At 38.6% G+C, this 12023-nt stretch overlaps 1 protein-coding gene across 1 annotated transcript in view; it reads left to right on the top strand.

Moving 5' to 3' along the window:
• LOC127876342 (anoctamin-4-like) overlaps positions 1-12023 on the top strand; it is a 94110-nt gene that overhangs the window by 54825 nt on the left and 27262 nt on the right. The window contains exons 8-14 of the mRNA XM_052421447.1: positions 117-241; positions 2232-2287; positions 5853-5909; positions 6096-6160; positions 8017-8151; positions 9405-9571; positions 10144-10226. Of these exons, the coding sequence (XP_052277407.1) occupies positions 117-241; positions 2232-2287; positions 5853-5909; positions 6096-6160; positions 8017-8151; positions 9405-9571; positions 10144-10226 (688 nt within the window). The remainder of the gene's footprint in view (positions 1-116; positions 242-2231; positions 2288-5852; positions 5910-6095; positions 6161-8016; positions 8152-9404; positions 9572-10143; positions 10227-12023) is intronic.

The following is a 12023-nucleotide window of genomic DNA, read 5'->3' as shown; positions in this document are numbered from 1 at the left end:
TTTTATTTTCACATTTCCTCATCACTTAATTATATTTAGTGTCCATTTACATGCATATGTCTTTCTTTGAATTTTATTTGCCTCTTTCAAAACTAAACTATTTATTATCTTCACAGGTTTGTCATTCACGACAAAGAAAAATTCTTCTCAAACGCTCAGCGTAGCCGTATCGTGTACGCCATCTTGTCTCGAGCGTATTATGAGGATGAAGATCAGGATAACTCGGGAAAAAGACGATTTGGTAAGAATTGAGCTGTGCTCTGATAAAATGGGGCTAAATGCATGGGGGGAAAGCTTTGTCTTCGATTAGCCTGTGCAGTCTTCACAGGCTGTTTTGCGTCAACATTTTCTGAATCTACTGCATTTTGTTTAAAGTTTCAACTTCCTTTATATATAATGATAAATTCCATTAAAGCAAAGAAATGTCAACCCTGATAAGCCTTTGTTGATTGCACAGGCTAATCTGCAACGATAGGTCACACACATGCATAAGACCCCTCATCACTTAGTGAAGCTCCGATATTACAAAAAATGAATGACACTTGCTGCTTTTATGGAATTTTTGGTTTAAATGACGTTTTGTCTAAAAGAAAATCCAGTCTTGGCGGAAAGTTTTGTACCTGATTAGCTCTTGCAGTTTGCACAGGCTTATATGGGACGCCACTTTACGCACATGCATTAATCCCCGGTTTCATAGAGATTGTTTTTTTAATGTCCACAATGCAAACCCACAGTACAAACAAGGCTGACCCATGTCGTCAACCAATGGTAAAGTTTCGATTAAATTGTTTAGTTCATATTGTGTAGGGAAAGATGTTGAGGGAAAATGACAGGGTTGTGTGCAGTACTTTTTTGACATGTATCTCCCCCAGTTCTGCCCTGTGGAATGATAAACAGAAATAGTTTGACAATCTTTAGACATGTCATAATTTTTGGCAAATGTCCAATAGTAAATGAAAAGTCTATGCTAACCAGGAAATAGTTTAATTGCAAGTGTGTGACAAATACATTCCTTGGATTTAACAATGTATTTGAATGTTTCTACTAACTGGTGCTGCATCTTTTACCTTTTGTGATCTTTAACCTCACCCTAATGTTGTAGATTTTCGTTTAGTATTTTAAATTGGTAAGCTTTTTTTACACTCAGGTTAGTTTTTATGCTCCCGGTAAGGTGGCATATAGCAGTTGAACTGTCTGTCAGTCATTCAGTCAGTCAGTATGTCAGTCTGTCCGTCCGTCCGAAACAAAAACTTTAACGTTGGCCATAACTTTTGCAATATTGAAGATAGCAACTTGATATTTGGCATGCATGTGTATCTCATGAAGCTGCACATTTTGAGTGGTAGAAGTTCAAGGTCAAGGTCATCCTTCAAGGTCAAAGGTAAAAAGAATATATATATATTTCAAAGCGGTGCAGTAGGGGGCATTGTGTTTTTGACGAATTTATCTATTGTTTTTTCAAAATTAGCTCATTTTGGGGGCTATTTACATCTGACATTTGACTTGTGCATGAATTCCAATATTCCTCCTCTGTTCCACTATTCACCTTTCTTCATGAATGTTGATTTATCTAGATGCTAAACCAGGTGTCATATGACCTAGAGTTTGCTAAATTAGAGATCAAAGGAAAATTGTAAGGAGTCTAATTGACTTTATATATTGAAAAGATGGGAAAATGTTACAGCAACCAATGCTTTTCCCGTGGAATTTAATGTTATTGAATATATGAGAACTTACATAATTTGAAGTTAAATGCTATATGCATGATGCACCAAGGACAGTAAAGTGGCTTATTGAAAAAGATTTTTGCTTGAGGAAAAGCAAGTAAATGCTATCATGTGTGTTTAAATTAATATAAGTGTCATATAAAGTTTGAAGAGTTTGGATAGTTAAAAATGTATGATTGTATTGATTTGTTGGATGATTTAAGCAAAATCTAACTCATGTTGTTCAGCATTATTGTAATATATAACATGTGTTTGAATTGGTTGGAAAAAGCAATGTCATAGCAAGTTATTGAATGTGCATGTTCCTGAAGTTGTGAAAAACAATTTAAGATAGTTGTTCCATCAATAAAATACTTCCATAATAAATGTCAGTCATAAGTAATTAATTTCTAGTTATTACTTTTTGCTTTGATTTATATTTTATGAGGCTTCTGTTAAACCTTATTAATGACACTTAAGTGTTATTGATCCCACTTCTTTAGAAATGACTTCTTTTATTCACAGGAATCAAGAAGCTGCTTGCCAACGGAACATTTAGTGCAGCGTATCCTCTTCATGATGTAAGCACATTTCATGCATGTTCAATATTAAAAGATGCAATACTTTTGTTACTGAGAGATTTCCTGAGATAATAAAAATGTCTCCATTCAAACTTTAATTTCAAAGAACACGGCTTGAAAGAGTGGCATTTTTTACATACATTCACATATGTTGTATGTCATGAAAGTGAACTTAAAGCCAATGACGTCTTTGATAGACTTTTAATTGTCTTTGTCATAGCGAAATATCTCTTAACCATGAAGATTTTGTAACTTCTAACACTAACAAAATCAATCTTGCAATTCAAGAATAATTTGCAATAAATTATGAATTTGTCAATTCAGTCTGTCACATGCAAGTTCTTTGTGTCTAGCGGAAAGCTAAATTTCAAAATTTATGTTAGAAATTTTGCAAGGCATTACATGACATCAAAGTTTGAAGGTTTTAGTCCAAAGTCATTGAGAATCTGCAGAGATAGTGTACTTCATTTATCCTATTGGCCTTTTTAACCCTTTAACATTTAGATACGTATTTTGACACTTTTATAGTCCCTTAGAAAATTATATAAAATTAAATACCTTTCTTACTGGATTCAAGTTTTAAAGGCTTAATTTCCAAACCTTAGTTACTGATAAGCAGCAAACAGCATACAACCTGAACAGACTGCGACTTACTCGCAGGCTGTTCTGGTTTTACGCTTGTTGCAAAAACCACTTTCACTTGGCTTCTTAGTGGGCAAAGGGTTAAGTAAGCAGTGTCCACTCTCTGTCAACAGTCTCCGTGTCAGGTCACCAAACTTGAGACACTGTAGTGCAATCATGTGATCCACACTCTGGGAAAGCAGGGCTTAATGCATCTGAACTCTGGGAAAGCAGAGCTTAATGCATCTTCACTCTGGGAAAGCAGGGCTTAATGCATCTACACTCTGGGAAAGCAGGGCTTAATGCATATTCGCTTTGGGAAAGCAGAGCTTAATGGATCTTCACTCTGGGAAAGCAGGGCTTAATGTATCTACTCTCTGGGAAAGCAGGGCTTAATGAATCTACACTCTGGGAAAGCAGGGCTTAATGCATCTACACTCTGGGAAAGCAGGGCTTAATGAATCTACACTCTGGGAAAGCAGGGCTTAATGCATCTACACTCTGGGAAAGCAGAGCTTAATGGATCTTCACTCTTGGAAAGTAGAGCTTAATGCATCTTCACTCTGGGAAAGCAGAGCTTAATGGATCTTCACTCTAGCAAAGCAGAGCTTAATGGATCTTCACTCTGGGACAGCAGAGCTTAATGCATCTAAACTCTGGGAAAGCAGGGCTTAATGGATCTAAACTCTGGGAAAGCAGAGCTTAATGGATCTACACTCTGGGAAAGCAGAGCTTAATGGATATTCACTCTGGGAAAGCAGAACTTCATGGATCTTCACTCTGGGACAGCAGAGCTTAATGCATCTAAACTCTGGGAAAGCAGGTCTTAATGGATCTTAACTCTGGGAAAGCAGGGCTTAATGGATCTACACTCTGGGAAAGCAGGGCTTAATGAATCTACACTCTGGGAAAGCATGGCTTAATGGATCTACACTCTTGGAAAGCAGAGCTTAATGGATCTTCACTCTGGGAAAGCAGAGCTAAATGGATCTTCACTCTGGGAAAGCAGAGCTTAATGGATCTTCACTCTGGGAAAGCAGAGATTAATGGATCTTCACTCTGGGAAAGCAGAGCTTAATGGATCTACACTCTGGGAAAGCAGAGCTTAATGGATCTTCACTCTGGGAAAGCAGAACTTAATGGATCTTCACTCTGGAAAAGCAGAGCTTAATGGATCTTCACTCTGGGACAGCAGAGCTTTATGCATCTAAACTCTGGGAAAGCAGGGCTTAATGGATCTAAACTCTGGGAAAGCAGGGCTTAATGGATCTACACTCTGGGAAAGCAGGGCTTAATGAATCTACACTCTGGGAAAGCAGGGCTGAATGCATCTTCACTCTGGGAAAGCAGGGCTAAATGCATCTACACTCAGGGAAAGCAGAGCTTAATGCATATTCGCTCTGGGAAAGCAGGGCTTAATGCATCTACACTCTGGGAAAGCAGGGCTTAATGGATCTTCACTCTGGGACAGCAGGGCTTAATGCATCTTCACTCTGGGAAAGCAGAGCTTAATGCAACTACACTCTGGGAAAGCAGGGCTTAATGCATCTTCACTCTGGAAAAGCAGGGCTTAATGCATCTACACCCTGGGAAAGCAGAGCTTAATGCATATTCGCTCTGGGAAAGCAGGGCTTAATGCATCTACACTCTGGGAAAGCAGGACTTAATGCATCTACACTCTGGGAAAGCAGGGCTTAATGCATCTTCACTCTGGGAAAGCAGGGCTAAATGCATCTACACCTTGGGAAAGCAGAGCTTAATGCATCTAAACTCTGGGAAAGCAGGTCTTAATGGATCTAAACTCTGGGAAAGCAGGGCTTAATGCATCTACTCTCTGGGAAAGCAGGACTTAATGCATCTACTCTCTGGGAAAGCAGGGCTTAATGCATCTACACTCTGGGAAAGCAGGGCTTAATGCATCTACACTATGGGAAAGCAGGGCTTAGTGCATCTACACTCTGGGAAAGCAGGGCTTAATGGATCTAAACTCTGGGAAAGCAGAGCTTAATGGATCTAAACTCTGAGAAAGCAGGGCATAATGCATCTACTCTCTGGGAAAGCAGGGCATAATGCATCTACTCTATGGGAAAGCAGGGCTTAATGCATCTACTCTCTGGGAAAGCAGGGCTTAATGCATCTACTCTCTGGCAAAGAAGAGCTTAATGCATCTACACTCTGGGAAAGCAGAGCTTAATGCATCTACACTCTGGGAAAGCAGGGCTAAATGCATCTACACTCTGGGAAAGCAGGGCTTAATGCATCTACACTCTGGGAAAGCAGGGCTTAATGCATCTTCACTCTGGGAAAGCAGGGCTTAATGCATCTACACTCTGGGAAAGCAGGGCTTAATGCATCTACTCTCTGGGAAAGCAGGGCTTAATGCATCTACACTCTGGGAAAGCAGGGCTTAATGCATCTACACTCTGGGAAAGCAGGGCTTAATGCATCTACACTCTGGGAAAGCAGGGCTTAATGCATCTTCACTCTAGGAAAGCAGGGCTTAATGCATCTACTCTCTGGGAAAGCAGGGCTTAATGCATCTACTCTCTGGGAAAGCAGGGCTTAATGCATCTACTCGCTGGGAAAGCAGGGCTTAATGCATCTACTCTCTGGGAAAGCAGGGCTTAATGCATCTTCGTTAAGTGTTGTCCTTGATTTACTTGTGTGGTATGCAAAGGCTTATCAGGAATGGCACTTTTGCTGTTATGGATATTTGTTTAAAGAAATGTTTGTTAATTAAACTTGAGGTTTATCTGAATGTGTTTTTCCTGATAAGCCTGACGACATTCAAGGCACATGCATCAAGTCCTTTGATTCCAGAGCCCAGCTGATATTTTTTTTAAAGTAAAGTTAGCATTACTGTTGTATAAACACCTTGTTTTGCATCATTGTAGCTGTTTATATTTCTTTGTTGTTCAGTTGCACATTTTAGTTTATTTTCCAGGGTAAATACACCAGTGAGCACTCACTGCTGACAAGGGGAAAGGAAAATGAAAGACATGTAAATACATTTGAACTAATATGTTTATGTAAATGATGGAAGTGTTGTTGAAACCATATGCTACAACTGGTAACTAAAAAGCACTTGTGTTTTTATCAAGTCACAAGCATGGGCTAAAAACATAACTTGAAATTGTCTGTTCGTTTTCAAAAGAAAATATAAAACTGTTTTTTATTGCTCTTATAGCTCCTATATGAACTGTGGGCAAAGCCAGGTAGATGGTACAAATTTCAGCCATTGGACAAAATCAGGTAATGTTATTGTTTTCATTAGAAAGTAAATGTTTTTAACTCAGTGGGCCTTTGTGATGCCTTTTTTGTGCATTCTGCGTCATCAAAATTTACCTTATTAACATTCAGATTCTGAAGGCCACTGGCACATGTGTTGTCCAATCTTTACAAAACTAAACAGTTTATTTGTTCTGATGATACCTTGTGATGTCAAAAACTGAGGCACAAGGTCAAATGAAAGAATAAGACTATTATGCTGTTAAGCATGCTGCAACTTAAGTCAGTAAACCTTACAAAACTGTATTAGTTCTTATAGAAAAATTGGGGTTAAAGGGCTGCTGCTGAGTTTTAAGTTATTCATTTTGGAATAACTAAGTGAATAATGAAAACTTAGTTTCCAATAGTTTCGTTCTCAATCATTGATTATTAGCTGGATGACCCCAGTTCAACCTGTTTCCACATCTTAACTTCCGACAAATAATACCAATGATGAAAAACTTAAGAATAATGTGAGCCTCAATCTGGGAAAAGGGGGTTAATGTCTGTGCAAAAAGTGTCATCCCAGACTAGCCTCTTACATGTGCAGTCTGCACAGGCTAAGCAGGGACGACACTTTCTGTCTACATTGAATTTCACTAATAATAGACTTCCCTTAAATGATGAATGCAATGAAAGCGCAAGTTTTGTCCTTTTTAAGCCTTAATTTGTGATATGAAGTTCCATTAATATTGACTTTTATTCAGTGGAAACAAGAAGATCAACGCTCTTGATAATGCGTCTCAATGGGGGTTAAATGCATGTTTGTAAAGTATTGTCTCATATTATTCTACACAGGTTAATAAATGACAACACTTTCCCCCCTAACTGGATGTTTGCTAAGAAGAGACTTCATTTATATAAAAAATATAATAAAAGCTAAAACTGTCATCCTGGATAAATCTTTGTGGACATGTGTGCAGCTAGTCTGACATGACACTTTGTGGACATGTGTGTCCCTAGTCTGACATGACACTTTGTGGACATGTGTGTCACTAGGCTGAAATGACACTTTGTGGACATGTGTGTCACTAGTCTGACATGACACTTTGTGGACATGTGTGTCACTAGTCTGACATGACACTTTGTGGACATGTGGGTCACTAGTCTGACATGACACTTTGTGGACATGTGTGTCACTAGTCTGACATGACACTCTGTGGACATGTGTGCAGCTAGTCTGACATGACACTGTGTGGACATGTGTGCTGCTAGTCTGACATGACACTTTGTGGACTTGTGTGTCACTAGTCTGACATGACACTTTGTGGACATGTGTGCAGCTAGTCTGACATGACACTTTGTGGACATGTGTGCAGCTAGTCTGACATGACACTTTGTGGACATGTGGGTCACTAGTCTGACATGACACTTTGTGGACATGTGTGCAGCTAGTCTGACATGACACTTTGTGGACATGTGTGCAGCTAGTCTGACATGACACTTTGTGGACATGTGTGTCACTAGTCTGACATGACACTTTGTGGACATGTGTGTCACTAGTCTGACATGACACTTTGTGGACATGTGTGTCACTAGTCTGACATGACACTTTGTGGACATGTGTGTCACTAGTCTGACATGACACTTTGTGGACATGTGTGTCACTAGTCTGACATGACACTTTGTGGACATGTGTGTCACTAGTCTGACATGACACTTTGTGGACATGTGAGTCACTAGTCTGACATGACACTTTGTGGACATGTGTGTCACTAGTCTGACATGACACTTTGTGGACATGTGTGTCACTAGTCTGACATGACACTTTGTGGCACGTGCATTAAGCCCAGATCTCCCAGAGCAAGCCTCGTATCGAGATGAAGTCTTTGATATTTCAGGAAGTACTTTGGAGAGAAGATAGGTTTATACTTCACCTGGCTGGGGTACTACACTACCATGTTGGTGCCTGCTGCCATTGCAGGTCTCATTGCTTTCATATATGGCCTTGTTACCATGGGAGATGACCAAGTCACGTAAGCTCTCATGTTTTTTCTTTAACTTGAAGACAATTTACTGGCATGTTTTTGTAGAACTGTGTACATAAAAAAAGCTTAGTTCACCATAAACATGAAATGCATTTAGGTTTGTAAATACTTAAATAGCTGCTCATGTACCATCATCTAACTAGTTTCAATGACTCAGATCATACTTTAAATGTTGTTGTTTTTGAGACGCTATTTACTTTGGTTTAATTCTTATACATATAACTTCAAGACACCAAATTGTACCATTTATGTTAAACATTGTTTTGAATGTGTCTTGATTCATATACCTAAGCATTCAACCATAGTAAGAATGGAGTCAACACTATTTCAAATATTACATTTGAGCTTTGCATTAGGAAAATAGGGCTTAATGCATGTGCATTAAGTGTTTCCCTAGATTAGCCTGTGCTATCAGCAAATGTTCATCAGAGATGTCATTTTCCATTGTTTGTGTATTTGTTTGGTTTAAAGGTAGTCTCTTCCAAATGAAAATCCAGTCTATGCAGAAAGTGTAGTCCCTGATTATCCTGTGCAGACTGCACTGGCTAGTAGTAGATCCTGATTATCCTGTGCATACTGCACTGGCTAGTAGTAGATCCTGATTATCCTGTGCAGACTGCACTGGCTAGTAGTAGTCCCTGATTATCCTGTGCAGACTGCACTGGCTGGTATGGGACAACACTTTATGCACATGCATTCAAACCAGTTTTCCCACAGCAGTGCTCATTTGTGTCCATATGTTATGTCCAGTAACAGGAATGACCTGTGCTCAGGGCAGATTGCGGGTAACATCACGATGTGTCCACTGTGTGACAACTGCTGCTCATTTATGTCCTATTATGTCCACTTACAGGAATGACCTGTGCTCAGTGCAGATAGCGGGTAACATCACGATGTCTCCACTGTGTGACAACCGCTGCTCATGTATGTCCTATTATGTCCACTTACAGGAATGACCTGTGCTCAGGGCAGATTGCGGGTAACATCACAATGTGTCCACTGTGTGACAACCGCTGCTCATTTATGTCCTATTATGTTCACTTACAGGAATGACCTGTGCTCAGTGCAGATAGCGGGTAACATCACTATGTGTCCACTGTGTGACAACCGCTGCTCATTTATGTCCTATTATCTCCACTAACAGGAATGACCTGTGCTCAGTGCAGATTGCGGGTAACATCACGATGTGCCCACTGTGTGACAACCGCTGCTCATTTATGTCCTATTATGTCCACTTACAGGAATGACCTGTGCTCAGTGCAGATAGCGGGTAACATCACGATGTGTCCACTGTGTGACAACCGCTGCTCGTACTGGCGACTCAAGGAGAGCTGTGGCTTCTCCAGGGCCACATACCTCTTTGATAATCCTGCAACTGTGGCGTTTGCTTGTGTCATGGCTTTATGGGGTACAGTTTTCTTTTTTCTTAAACTCAAAATTCTGGTAGCCAAAAATATTGTGTAGAACAGAAAAATAAAAAAAATGCAGAGTGTTAGCAGAACTCTACTACCAAAAAGAACCATGTAAATCCTGCATCAGTGTTAATAAATAGTCAGTTTGTAAATGAGGGAACATAATACCATAATCTACATGTTAATAAAAACTTTGCATTTATGCACACAAGAGTTTTCTAAAATACTGACTCAATATGGTGGAGTTGATCATTGAATGTCTCTTGATAATGGTGTAGTTGATCATTAAATTTTAGTGACTCTTTATACCTGCCCCTTGTATTGGCCAACTCATTCTTAGGCTTTAGTATAAAGACAATACTTAAAACCAAGAAATTTCACGTCAGAGTTTTCATAGATCAAGGCGATCCATAGTGCTTATGTCCTACATGTTTTAGGTACACTGTTTTATAAGATGAGCCCATGTATTTAGTCAAATTAATTATGCATGAAAGAATTTCAATACCAACATAGAGTATTTATTATTTTTGTTTTCATAAAAAAACAAGATGCATTTCATCCATTACAGCATCCTTTTTCCACGAGTTTTGGAAGCGAAAGCAGGCAGAGCTAGAGTATGACTGGGATATCGCTGATTTTGAAGACGAGGAGGTAAAAACAAACCTTTGTTGACGAGTCATGTTCTTGGAAAACTGGGCTTAATGCATGTGGTAAAGTGGTGTACCAAATTAGCCTGTGCAGTCTATACAAGCTGATCAGGGACAACACTTTCTGCTTGTGTGGCATTTTCCTTTAAATGAAGTCTCTTAATGAAAATACAGCCTAAACAGAAAATTTAGTCCCTGATTAGCTTGTGCAATAGACACAGTATAATTAGGGATAAAACTTTGTGCATATGCTTTAAGCCCTTGTTTCCCAGAACGTGGCTCATGATGTTCTTTTTATTACTGCTTTTGTTGCATACTTTTTTTTAGATATTATCATACCAGTATTATAAACATTACATTTCAGAAAATGTTTAAAGCTGTGGGTTCATGATCATTAAATATGTTTGTTTAATTTCTGAGAATTCAATTATGTATTTATATACAAGTCATTAATGTATACTGTTTGCCTCAAATCTGTAAAGTAAGATAATTTTTATTGGAATTTGTTTCAATAAAGTGTAGTTTTATGTTCCAACATGATCTATATATAATCAGTATGTTAAGTGCTAGTGCTTTAGAGAATATTTATATTAATGTCATAACTTATAGATTAGTATAGACCACTGGAATTGGTAATATAGATCATTGAAGTCGTGTTCTGGGAAAACTGAGCTTACTGCATGTGGGTAAAGTGTCATCCCAGATAAGCCTGTGCAGTCTACATAGACATATATGAGACGATAATTTCCGCTTGTTTGGATTTATTTATTTTTTAAAGGAAGTATTTTGTAAATGAAAATCTAGGAAGAAAGTTTCGTCACAAAGTAACTTGTGCTGACTTCTCATGCTTATCTGGGACGACACTTAACAAACATGCATTGAGCTTTAGATTTCCTAGAGCACATCGCATATGAAACCTTTCAGACATTCAATGCTTGATACGAGTCTAGTCCATCTTTCCATTTATACCAATTACTGTATTTCATTTCTGATATTTGATCGTGTTTTTCTGTTTCTTTCTACTGCTTACCTGACACTTTAGTCTGCAGTAAGTAGCTGCATGCAATGTTTTCTATACTAATCATGGTGTTTTCCATACTTACCATGTTGCTGCTGTATGACATTATAGATGAACTCCATTAACATTTGAGTCTCGCTCTGTGTATACAGACTGTAGTTCTTGTGTAGATGGTGTTATCCCAGATCAGCCTGTGCAGTCTGCATAGACTCATCAGGGACAGCAGTTTCAGCTTCTATGTTATTTTTTGTTTGAAGGAAGTGTCTTCTTAGCAAATATCCAGTGAAGGCAAAAAGTGTCATCCCTGATTAGCCAAAGCAGACTGCACAGGCTAATATGGGACAACACTTAACGCACATGCACTAAGCCCAGTTTTTCCAGAGCGAGGCTCGTTATCAGGAGAAATAATCTTGTTTTTACCAATTTTAAGTCATTTTAAAGGCAGCTAAAGATCACAAATAAAGGCTCTTATTTGTAAGATTTAAAAAGTTGAAATATTGAAAACTTGTTTAAAAAAATGTATACATAACTATTGATGTCAGTGTTACTTGTCATTTCTATTTTTGGGGATGTATTGCTTACACATTTGAATATTGAAGTTCTATGATGGTGTGTTTAGCTGTCCTATTGATTTTAATCTTGGGAAGTTTTAAGCTTTTTGAAATTCTTATTAATTTCTGCATTCTTTTCCTTTGTTTTACGGGGCCAACAGTTGCATGTATGATCATGTGATTTTCTTGTTTTCTTAACAGGCATGTCTGTAAGGGATACAAACAGTTTTCT

The sequence above is a fragment of the Dreissena polymorpha genome, chromosome 4 (genome assembly GCF_020536995.1).
Source record: "Dreissena polymorpha isolate Duluth1 chromosome 4, UMN_Dpol_1.0, whole genome shotgun sequence".
NCBI classification, from domain to species: Eukaryota; Metazoa; Mollusca; class Bivalvia; order Myida; family Dreissenidae; genus Dreissena; species Dreissena polymorpha.
This window is presented reverse-complemented; position numbering and strand designations above follow the sequence as displayed.